This window comes from Crassostrea angulata, chromosome 6 (assembly GCF_025612915.1).
Source record: "Crassostrea angulata isolate pt1a10 chromosome 6, ASM2561291v2, whole genome shotgun sequence".
NCBI classification, from domain to species: domain Eukaryota; kingdom Metazoa; phylum Mollusca; class Bivalvia; order Ostreida; family Ostreidae; genus Magallana; species Magallana angulata.
The window spans coordinates 16,428,299-16,440,856 of record NC_069116.1 but is presented as its reverse complement, the minus strand read 5'-3'; the positions used below and the strand labels follow the sequence as shown (position 1 = coordinate 16,440,856).

Sequence of the window (12,558 nt, the reverse complement as noted above, 5' to 3'; positions counted from 1 at the left end):
TTCATCTTTCATTGCTTAAAATTGTTAAGAGTCTTCAATCTTTGAGTTTTAAAAAAATCTAGTATGTATCATAAATTTATGTTTTTTTCACCAATAATACAATTTAATGCATATTTCAGTTCACAATAAACTATGAATTTTACATTAAACTCTACAGGGTAACCTTGCATTGGAGAAGAGTCGTCGTAAGTGTCCTTATTCCTGGTTCCCTGAAGCTGGATGGGAAGATGCTATTAGACTGGCAGAGGAATTTCCAGACAAGTTCAGCTCATTAATTGATGACATTGAAAGACATGAGAAAGTCTGGAAGAAGGTGAGATTTCTTACTTTCTGTTTATAGCTAATGTAAATTTGATCAACAACTTGTTAGAGTCTTCTTCGGTACCTTTGTATGGATTTGTTTTGTTATGAAATTTAACTATTTTGTTGTGTCTTTTAGTGGTTTGATTCTGACACCCCCGAGGCAGATGCTTTCCCCCTGAAGTATGAAGAAGGTCTGTCAGCTTTCCAAAGGTTGATGCTGCTAAGATGTATTCGTGTGGACAGAATCTACAGAGCTGTGGAGGAGTATGTCACCAAATGTATGGGAGAGAAATATGTCAACCCTCCCATCATCAGCTTCGAGTCCATCTTTGACCAAAGTACACCAGTGTCCCCCATTGTGTTTATATTGAGCCCTGGTTCTGACCCTGCCAGTGACTTGATGAAGCTGGCAGAGAGAATTGAGTTTGGGTCCAACAAACTGAAGTTCCTTTCCATGGGTCAAGGTCAGGAGAAGCTGGCCCTGCAGTACTTGGAGACGGCCATTGCCCGTGGTCAGTGGCTTATGTTACAGAACTGTCACTTGTTGGTCAAATGGCTGCGAGAACTTGAGAAGGAGCTAGAAAAACTGACCAAACCCCATCCTGATTTCAGACTTTGGCTGACCACAGAACCCACTGACAGCTTCCCTATTGGTATTCTGCAGAGGTCACTCAAGGTATGTTCCTGCAAAATTTGATCATCGTATTATCAACAGATAATAAATTGTAAATACAAAAGTCCTACTGAGCATAATTGTCAAATTTAAATTTACTTTATTATTAATAAGATTTCATACCTTAAATTAATTCATAAACAGGTTGTCACAGAACCCCCCAATGGACTGAAACTGAACTTGAGAGGCACCTACCACAAGATCTCGGCCCAGGCCCTGTCAGAGTGCCCCCACAATGCTTTCTCGTCCTTGGTGTTCACTCTTGCCTTTTTCCACGCTGTGGTACAAGAGAGGAGGAAGTATGGAAAGATTGGATGGAACATTGCCTATGACTTTAATGAATCTGACTTCAGGGTGTGCCAACAGATTCTCAATACTTACCTTACCAAGGCCTTTGAGCAAGGTGATCCCAAGATTCCATGGGCTAGCTTGAAGTATCTAATTGGAGAGGTGAGGATACTTTTTTGCAATGGTTATAAATATAATGATTGATACTAATAGTTTATATCCAATCGTTATGTGATAATGCTGTCTATATCTTGTAGGTGATGTACGGTGGTCGAGCCATTGACGACTTTGACAGGAGAGTCCTGAGGACCTACATGGATGAGTACATGGGAGACTTTATCTTTGACACATTCCAGCCCTTCCACTTCTATCACAATGAAGAAGTAGACTACAAAATCCCAGAAGATGGACCCAGAGATAACTATACTGGTAAGTAGGGCTGCTTACCGCATGATTAAATGAATAAAACCGCTATGGTTTGTTTAAGCTATAGAAACACTGCTAGTAACATAAGGGCTTTAGCTGTTTCATTGCAAACATTGATAATCAAAGATCATAGATTCATATTCATCTCGGTTCATCATATCTCAATATTTTCAGATTATATTGAGTCTTTGCCTCATGCCAACACCCCTGAAGTCTTTGGTCTCCATCCAAATGCTGAGATTGGATACTACACCTCAGCAGCCAGGGACATGTGGAGCCATCTGGTGGAGCTCCAGCCCCAAACAGGGGATTCTGGGTCAGGAATCAGTCGGGAGGAGTTCATCGGAAAGATCGCCAAAGATGTCCTGGCTAAATTGCCTCCAGAGTATGAGATGGACAAAATCAGAAAGAAGTATGGTTTAGACATTCCTCCCACCACCGTGGTGTTGTTACAGGAGCTGGAGAGGTTTAACAATCTCATCATCAGGATGAGGAGGTCACTCCAAACACTGCAAAAGGTTAGAGATATCTCAGTCAGAAATTTGCTTTAAACATGAATGAGTTAATTTAGCACCCTGGTTCATATGTGAAATATTGTAAATTACCGGTATATTGATTTACATATGCACCTGGTTGCAAAAATGACAAGAGGAACAGGATAACCCAGTTTCGACAATGCATAATGTGATGATTGTTAAATAAGATGAAATTTGAGTTTATTTGAAACTAAGATAATTATTACTCACAATCCAGGTATATATTTATTTACTCATATATATTTGCTTTAATTCTTCAGGCTCTGGCAGGAGAAGTAGGTATGAGCAGTGAGTTGGATGAAGTGTCCCGAGCTCTGTTCAACGGTCAGATTCCAGCCATCTGGAGGAGACTGGCCCCTGCCACACTCAAGTCTCTGGGTAACTGGATGATCCACTTTGAGAGGAGACTCAGACAATATAATGCTTGGGTGAGTTTGGGATTAAATAGGTACTCACTTGTTACATTGATGATATTTTCTCTATAGAATGGCCATGAAATTGACTAGTGTTTATTCTAATTTTTTTTCACAATTGTCCTTTCTTTTCTAAAGGTGAATGAGGGTGAGCCCCCTGTCATGTGGCTCTCTGGACTCCACATCCCAGAGTCTTACCTGACTGCTCTGGTACAGGCCACTTGTCGTAAGAATGGCTGGCCACTGGACAAGTCCACTCTCTACACCTCAGTCACACAATGGCAGAATGCTGATGATGTCACAGAAAGAGCTCATCAAGGTAATCCAGGCTTTTCTTTGTTTCAATAAATATAAATGATATAAATGTTCTTGATTTTCATTGAATTCATGGAGAACATTTTATAAAACAACACTGGTTTTGATTTGCAGGTTGCTTCATTGATGGTCTGTACCTGGAGGGAGCTGCCTGGGACCGAGAGAACTGCTGCCTGATCCGACAGTCCCCCAAACAGCTGATCCAGGACCTCCCAGTCATGAAGGTCATCCCCATTGAGGCCCACCGCCTCAAACTCCAGAACACATTCAGGACCCCAGTGTACGTCACCTCGGAGAGGAGGAATGCCATGGGGGTAGGCCTGGTGTTTGAGGCTGACCTGGCCACTACAGAACATCTCAGTCACTGGGTCTTGCAGGGAGTGTGTCTCATCCTTAATACTGATTAATCAGGACTCTGATATAGACATTGAAAGATCAAACAGACAGTGTACTTAGCCAAAATGAAAAATACACAACTCTCTGCTTCATAAAACAAAAAGTGAATAAAAAAGTATTTGAAAAAAAAATGTGTAAATGAATATTATTACGTAAGAGTGACTATAATTTTTGTACTTTGAAATATGGAGGATGCTCAAAGCTGGATGTGTATTTATCTACATATTTTGTTTAAATCATGTTCAGTGACTTCATCAATATGAATTCCGTCCAGTATATTGTTTATATTTTTTAACAGACTGTAACTTGTTTTTCACCCTGTTTATACAGCTGTGATAATCTCCAAACCGTCCAGATTGATTTAGTATATGTTTAATGTCATTTATTTATACAGTATAGGTACTTTTAAAAAAAAAAGATTATTCATTGTTTTGCTTTAATATTTGTTATTGTTTACATTTGAACAAACTTTTACAAGATTTGTTTTTTGAAATGAAATAAAATCTTAAAAAATAAACACATGTGTTGTTGTATATTTAATTGAATTCCCATGCATTATGTTAAAGTATATGTGTTGTATGATAGGGTTAATGCCCTAAATGTTACCTAAGCTTTTATTTATATTAGTCATTTGTACAGTCCCTGACACTTTACATATATTATATATTTGAATATATTATACTAGTAACTTCTATCTTTAAACTGTTTATAAGATGTATATAATGTTACATTCCAATTCAATTTATTGACAAAAAACCACAAGTGGTGCAAGTTCTATATACAGTATACAAATATATAATTAGTCAGTGACATATAGATTCTCTTATGTTAAATGCATCACGTATGAAGTTACAAATATTTCTTGTTGATCTGCTGGGTTAAGAATTGTATAAGATACACATGCGTTATTAAAAAGTGAACAATATACATTTCCTAGTCGTTTATAAAAGGAAAATGTATATATATTTTTGTTATCATTGATATAGACATTTACATGGTGTATTAATTGGTATACTTTGAATATATGCGCCGACTGGAAAATATTTAAGACTTTTGTTCACTTAAAAGTTGAAAAAATTCGTAAGGAAGACTTTGTCACAATTCTGAAGAAAATTATTTTGTTTAACAATTATTTATTTTTTTTACATTGTACATGTAGTAATTAAAATAATAAATATCAACATCGATATTCATTTATATATGAATTACTCAAAGTGATTTTATTAAAATTCTATTGTTTCTTTTTTTTAAGTATAGACAAGAGTCAGTTACAAGTTGGTTAAAGTGCACGGGCATATATTATAACTGAATAAGTTCATGCATATCTCCGTATATTAGCCCAATCCAAAATTGGTTTGTTTACATTTTTGCCGAGAAGCATGGTATTTAAAGTTGACGTTGAATCGTTCGTCTTGGAGAAAGAAAGGCTGAGAATATCGGACAGGAATAATATTTGTATGTATCATTAGGTGTGGGTAGCTGAAATCAAATTTAAAGTACAATATTTTACTACGCAGTGAGAGTGGCAATACATGCTATATATATGGCTAAATATGCCGTTAACTTGGTAAAGATTTTGTAGGTTTCAGTGAACAAATGATGAAAACAAAGCAATCATCCACTTTAGTTTCTATAAAAAAGGTGTACCGGTATGTAAAATGTGTAAACCATGCAAGAGATTATTGTACGTGCTAATTTTAGCTCACCTGAGCCCAATGCAGATCTAGAGACATATGTCACCTAATTGGCTGTCGCCTCTATTTGGTTCTTTTATATAAAAGAAAAGGTGTGCCAATGTGCAAGTCATAGTATATATCGGGCAAGGAAACTACAAAAATTAAGTATTGTAAAATCTTAGGTTGAGTTTTAGCTCACCTGAGCCAAAGGCATATACTCGGAGACCATTTATGATATTTATGATACTGAGATCTGTTAATTGACTGTCACCTCTGTTTGTTGACCAAATTCGTTTTTTTGACAGGTGTAGAGATTTGTGATGTAATTGATTGTCATCTCTCAGAGGAACCAGCTGGATTCTTGTCTGGTTTATTTTGGTCCTCTCCTAACCTTGTCGTCAGGTACATCTGTAAAGGAAAAAACTACAAGTGGACAGCAGAAACTGTACAGGTCACTGGGTCAAAAGAGGAATGCGAGGCACTACAGGACAAGATCAATGAAAATTTAGGTCAAGGTGAGCTGAAGAACACAATATTGCATGAAAAATTCAATTGGATCAAGACATTTCTTTTCAGAAAAGAGATAAAAATGTTGTTTATTTTTAAGAATTTCCTTCATAGTGAACCAGAGACCAAAAAAACTGGGAGTTTTTATTAATCCTATTGGAGGAAGCCAAAATTCTCTGGATGTATACAACAAAGTTGTCTACCCTTTGTTTAAAGCAGCAAACATAAAATGTGACGTCAATGGTAAGTATATACATAACTTCATATATTTCTTTGACTAATTTTCAGATTTGTACACCTCACTGAATCGCTTCCATACATTAAAAAAGCTTACATATATATGAAGTATTTCTGTTTCAACATTCTATGATGTCATTTCCTTTTTATGTACAGTTTCTGAACGACCAAAGCACATGATTGACCTGATAAACTGTTTCGACACAGCTAGTGTTGATGGGTTTGTATACAGTGTAGATATTACAATTAATGTATCAGTCTGATTTGAGCTCCTAGTAAGTAATGATGTATTCTGTTGTGTTTTTTAAGATTAGTAATAGTAGGAGGTGACGGAAGTTTACTTGAAGTCCTCAACTGTCTCCTGACCCAAGCTCAGAAAGAGGCTGGTTTAGATTATGATCAACCTACCTGTAAACTTAAACATTTAGAGATACCAATCGGCATCATACCAACAGGTGGATACAGAGGAATTTTCAATTATTTAGGACTGTTTATTTAAAAGTGTTTTATACTTACTACACCCAATGTTGATGTAATTTTCAGGTACAGGAAATGGAGCAGCTAAATTTCTTTATGGCACTCTGGATTATGTCACAGCAGCATTGCATATAATTAGGGGTTAGTACTTAACAGCAACATAACTTACAATGTTTGAATACAATGTCTGTACATTGTGTATTTAATTAATTTATGTGTATCATTTTTTCGACAAAAATAATAAAAATTCTTTTTAAATAATTAATACAAGTAAGTTAAAGTAAAACTCAGTTATATAGCGAAGTCTTAGGGACCATTGGATTTACTTCGCTATATCCTTAATTCGTTATATCCCTATATATACCGGTATATTGAATTCGTAATAATAACTACATGTATAGCAAATTCAATATATACATGTATTCTTTTACCAAACTATAATTTTTGCTAATTGAGGCATAAAATAAAAATACAGTAAAACACGGTTATAGCGAACACGCTTATAATGAATTGACGCTTACAGCGAAGTGATTTTCATTCCCCGTGACTTATTTCTTGTTGTAAACTTGACGGATATAACGAATTACGCTTATAACGAAGCAAAATAGCCCGTCCCTTGTGCTTCGTTATAACCGTGTTTTAATGTACATTACTTTGATACCTTTTACAATCAGATTGTGAATTGAAAAATTTATATGAAATTAAATTCATTCAAACTATTTTGTTTAAGGGACTTAGACATGATTTGACTTTAAATTTTCAAACTAAATTTTTCCATTTTCAATGTTTATAATGATAAATATAGAAGTTTATAATGCTGATAATTTGAAAGTCAAATATCAATTAAGTAATAAGCAAGATACAGAGGCCATAATTCTTTGTTTTGTAAACAAAGCTCAAATATTGTCATTGTTATGCCCCCCTTCGAAGAAGGGAAGGCATATTGCTTTGCTGCTGTCTGTCGGTCAGTCCACCAACAGTTTCCACTCCTTTTCTTTGCAGAGGATGAACATATTGAAATGAAATTTTATATACAGATTTATCATGATAATATCTAGGTCAAGTTCGATATTGGGTTCGATCGAGCAATTTTCGACAGAGTTATGGCCCTTGGACGTAGAAAAGTTCGAGTTATTTGCAGTTTCCGCTCATTTTCTTCACAGAGGATGAACATTTTGAAATGAAATTGGTATACAGGTTTATCATTATAATATCTAGGATAAGTTTGGTACTGGGTACAATCAAGCAATTTTCGACAGAGTTATGGCCCTTGGACGTAGAAAAATTCCAGTTATTTGCAGTTTCCGCTCATTTTCTTCACAGAGGATGAACATCTTGAAATGAAATTTGGTATACAGGTTTATCATTATAATATCTAGGACAAGTTTGATAATGGGTACGATCGAGCAATTTTCGACAGAGCTATGGCCCTTGGATGTAGAAATATTCCAGTTATTTGCAGTTTCCGCTCATTTTCTTTGCAGAGGATGAACATATTGAAATGAAATTTGGTATACAGGTTTATCATTATAATATCTAGGTTAAGTTCGATACTGGGTTAAATAGAGCAATTTTCGACAGAGTTATGGCCTTTGGACGTAGAAAAATTCCAGTTATATGCAGTTTCCACTCATTTTCTTCGCAGAGGATGAACATTTTACGTTCATTTTCTTTGTGGATGTTTCCAAAGGAGGGGGGCATAAGTGTTTCACGAACATCTCTTGTTTACATATGTGTTGTATTGGTGTAAGTATATAGTTTCAATCTTTCTTTTGTTGATGATACATGTAGTATGAAGATATTGAATTAGTTTAAATTGTTTTTTTACATTATATTATGTCTATAAGAAATGGTAATTCTCTACATTCCTTTTTTTGTAAACAACTATAAGACTCAAGCTTTGTTTACATAACAATCAATTCTTACCTCTGTATCTCGCTTGTAACTTGACTTTAACATTCAATATTTTGGTCAATCATTTAAAATGCACCAGTAAACCATTTTATACATGAAAAATCAATTTTTTATCTCAAATCGTGTCTAAGTCCCTTTAAATGGTAGTGCAAACTTTTTAAACTGTAAAGAAATTGGTTAATATAAAAGTGTTAAATTTCATTATTATTCACCTCTACAGGACTCAAAATCAGTTCACAATATCTGTAAATTCGTTATATCCGAATTTGTTATAACCGTCAAATTTTGTAAAGATTTGTTAAGAATTTTACTGGGGACTCAAAAAAAACATCGTTATATTGAGAATTCGCTATATCCATGTTTGCACTAAAGGAGTTTTACTATATTTGAAATAATTTCAAAAGGCTGTTGTATTTTAAGGCGAGACAAATGAAAATAATGTTCAGGCTGTGTACAGCGGTGGAAAGTTGATGTCCTTCAGTCTCATCGCCGTTGCCTGCGGATTTTTCACAGACATGATGTATGAAATGGACAGACAAAGGTGGCTGAAAAAAGCAAGATATGCAGGTACTGATTTAGATATACACTGTGTATCAATGTACAAATATGCATGCATACATCAACAAATGCCCAAGAAATCCAAGTTGTAATTTCTTTAATTTCGAAAAATAAATAGCTTCAGCTTTGAATTGTACATTTATCAAACAATGATTTACTGGTAATAAGTAGAAAGTATAAATGATGATGAAAATTGGATTAAATTGCCAATACAAACTTTAATAATTTCTTGATATTTTTTTCTCTTTAAGTTGTACCTTTTTATATGGGACTTTTCAAGAAGAAGAGGTTATTAAATGTGAAATTATCAATAATCCCAGGGTAAGTATAAATCACTCCACTGTCAGTCTGTAAAGACGGTTGAAAAAAGTATAGTGAATATCCTTTCTCAGGAATTTCATATCAAGAGATCGAATCTAAAGTTTTGCATAAAAAACACAGACTAATTTAAAGCAATAGGTTTATTTTTTCGCATGAAGGCATTTTACAGTAACATGTATATATTATTGGACTGTGTATATTTAAACATATATATTTGTTTTTAAAAAGAAAGCTTTCTTCAGAGACTGATGATATTGAAGGAACAATGGAGGAAATGGAAGTAGGTCAGAACTGTTCCATTTGTTATTGATTAATGGTGCATTTTTTGATACATAGAAATTTCATAGAGAAACCAGAGACCATTAGATATTTGATTTTGAAATCAGAAAATGATGCTTTTATATATATATCATTTTAAAATTTCTTGTCAAAATATCATTCAATTCTTTGCCAAGAACAGCATATAAGGGAGTCAACTGAGCTCAGCTAGTGCTTTGAATATGTGTAGTTTACTTATTTTTTTCTCTAATCTAATGAAAATAACTAGTATGCAGCTGTGCTATTATTAGAAAAAATTAATGAAAACAAAACCCAGTTAATTGCCCTACCCTCCAACCCCTCATTCCAAAGGTTCAATTGTACCTTCATGTAGTTTCATAGAGAATATTTTTCTTGGTGTGGATGTAAAAAGATTTTGAGCTATTTCAGTAATATATTTTGGACAGTTTCTATACATGCACACTGAAGAATTATTGATGAAGAACAAATATCGACTGATCAATATCAATTGTTTTTATCAAAAAGTAATTATTTTTTAGCTGATTTAAGGATGTTTTATATTTTATTCAAATTAACAGTAATTGCTTACAGTGTCAGATTTATTGAACTAGCTGTGTGTGTCTTCGTTTTCCAGGACAAGTGAGCAGTTTAATATCCTTCTCTGGCGACTTATTCAACAATGCAACAGATTCTACAATGGATTTTGTTAAAATGTCTCAGAGTACAAGAAAAACAGGACTTTTTACTCTTCTGGCTTTCAAAGAAAGCGGCCGCTTGGAATTCCTATCTTGTTTCATGGGATTTTTAACAATGACTCGATCCTTAGTATGTATGCTTTTAAGTACAAATACCATTCTAACTACCCGGTAAATTATATGTGAAAAATAAACAAAGAGAAATTTAAACACACCAAAGCATTAGATAAAAGAATTGAAAAAAAAAGATTCTAATTTTTTATGTACTATATTGTATCAATTGATAAGAATTCATGCTTCAAAAATTTGCTCTTGTTCAGTGTAGACGAATAATAACAACTTTTCTGATTTTATTCCTTAGTTCCAGAAGGACTGTATATCTACGCACACAGTAAGGGGATACAAGGTAAAGCTTCCTGGCTGCAATGAGAATTTGGACCAAGATCCAAGCATAGCGCGGATGAATAATTTACTTGATGTTGACGGAGAAATGATTGACATCTATGAGGGGGAGTTTGAAGTACGGTATGTAATACATGTACTACTTGTTGATCATATCATGAAGATTGCTCATTATTAATCTGAGATACTTTATCTTAGACATCTCTGATGTTCATTTGAAGCATACGAGAATGTTTAGTTATGTAACTTAAATTGTAAATTTTAAATAAAGATTTAAGTCATTGCTATGGGACTTTTACCACTGTTATAACATGCGCTGGATTGATGTCGATTAACTTAATATGATACCACAGGCACCTGAATTTTTATCAATCAGTCGCTTAATAAGTCATATATCAAAAAATTCTACCCCTACTATATATAAATACACGTGTATTTATATATAGTAGGGGTAGAATTTTTTGATATATGACTTATTAAGCGACTGATTGATAAAAATTCAGGTGCTGTGATGATACATAAGCTATACTTTTGACCGGTGGTTTAAGCAGGTAGACAGCAAAATTGTCTGTTTATGTTTTCAGGACTCACATGAAGCTGGCCAAATTCTACACCTCTCACTGAAATTTCTGTACATTTAGATCTGATGGCAATAAATGGTTAGGCGTTGCTGGATTGAGACAATCATCTAATAAAATGTAATTTTGTACCCAGCTGTTGTTTGATTATACTGGATAACATTCTATATATGTATCACAATATATAGCATCTATTCCCCAACTGATTTAACCTATATATGGAACTATATATACACACATTTTACCTGTATATTTATCAGTCATTTATTATTGTTCAATCTGAAGCTATTGTATAACAAAATCGTCTTTTTAACGGGATTGTACAATTCTGATTTATATTGTTGTATAAATATTTTGTTATTGATATTTTTAAAGATATATATACATATTGCGTATTTTAGAAAATCATTTTGTTGTGAGATATGTTTTGTTTATACTATGAATATATTTTTGAAGCTATGACACACAAGATTATTATTTTTATGCGCGGAATAGTTTCTATTATGTGTTCAAATAGATTTTGAGCCACGTCAGAATGTTAGCGAGCAGGTTTCTAAGTAATACTTGTTGTTTATTCATTTAGCACTTCACTGGCCAATGAGTATTTCCCCGCTATATCTTAAACAAACCGATTGTGATTCATACCTCTATAAAAGCTGACAGGCCTGAAATGTACACGATCCAGTTCTAACCAGTTTATCGATTGGAAAAAAAATCACGGACTACACCAAGTAGTATTCATTCCCATATAGAACCATTTTAACAAGAGCTTGAACTTTAGGTAGTTGTGTCAAACGGCAATGTGACGTAGGCCTGTCTATTTCATTGTAGGCCACTCAGCCATGGCTCTTTGAAATCAACAGGATTTGTCTGGCTTTTGAGCAAAGACTACGCAATCGGTGTATATTTCGCTTGAAATCAGCGTCATTTTAACTTGTTTTTTACTGAAGAAATAGATTGTTACATCCTAATAAAATATCAAGATTTGTTAAAATGGTTCTAAGAGGACTTGGATATATTTCTTTTATATAACGTATTGATGTACATTACCAATGATGTAGTCATCACTTCTACCAATCTACTGGTTCTTTGTGATTAATTCAACAATTTTAAAAAAAGAAATATGCCTATGTATTTACAACCAGCAAGTATTAATTCTTCTATTTCTTACGGAAACTTTTAGTAAATTCATAGTTCTATAGAAACAGCCAGACTGAAATCTACACGCCCCATTTATCGATTGGTCGAAATCTACGGCGGCTGAAACTGACAAGATACTGACAGGACTGAAATTGACACGCCCTGTTTATCGATTGGTCGAAACCTACAGCGACCTAAGAAAGATGACGGACTGCACGAAATAATCATGATGATGTCAGATTCAAAGTCTCACAGGAGACGATTTGGCTGTTTCTTTTAGCTAACGTACTGATGTACATGAACAGTAATTTAGTGAATTTTAACTTTTAATAATCAATTTAATAATTAGTTAAAGGAAAGATGTTAATATAAACAATAAAATGCTTTCTTTGATGATTCATGCGGGTTATGAAGGTAGCGATCA

General features: G+C 34.0%; 2 protein-coding genes across 5 annotated transcripts in view; both read left to right on the top strand.

Annotated features, from left to right (window-relative positions):
* LOC128188564 (dynein axonemal heavy chain 10-like) overlaps positions 1 to 3,867 on the top strand; it is a 30,466-nt gene extending 26,599 nt beyond the window's left edge. For all 4 annotated transcript variants that reach the window (XM_052859693.1, XM_052859694.1, XM_052859691.1 and 1 more), the window contains 8 exons: positions 158 to 313; positions 440 to 979; positions 1,121 to 1,426; positions 1,522 to 1,693; positions 1,865 to 2,208; positions 2,487 to 2,654; positions 2,778 to 2,958; positions 3,069 to 3,867. In XM_052859693.1, coding sequence (XP_052715653.1) covers positions 158 to 313; positions 440 to 979; positions 1,121 to 1,426; positions 1,522 to 1,693; positions 1,865 to 2,208; positions 2,487 to 2,654; positions 2,778 to 2,958; positions 3,069 to 3,361 — 2,160 coding nt within the window. In that variant the 3' untranslated portion in view covers positions 3,362 to 3,867. The remainder of the gene's footprint in view (positions 1 to 157; positions 314 to 439; positions 980 to 1,120; positions 1,427 to 1,521; positions 1,694 to 1,864; positions 2,209 to 2,486; positions 2,655 to 2,777; positions 2,959 to 3,068) is intronic.
* An 822-nt stretch (positions 3,868 to 4,689) lies between these two features.
* LOC128188565 (ceramide kinase-like protein) lies at positions 4,690 to 12,302 on the top strand. Its single transcript, XM_052859695.1, has 12 exons — positions 4,690 to 4,805; positions 5,332 to 5,541; positions 5,648 to 5,776; positions 5,927 to 5,990; positions 6,080 to 6,225; positions 6,314 to 6,388; positions 8,582 to 8,728; positions 8,971 to 9,040; positions 9,269 to 9,324; positions 9,954 to 10,144; positions 10,376 to 10,539; positions 11,001 to 12,302. Exons 1-12 carry the CDS (start codon positions 4,730 to 4,732, stop codon positions 11,038 to 11,040), a joined length of 1,368 nt encoding a protein of 455 aa, XP_052715655.1. The 5' UTR covers positions 4,690 to 4,729; the 3' UTR covers positions 11,041 to 12,302.
* Positions 12,303 to 12,558: the final 256 nt, after the last annotated feature.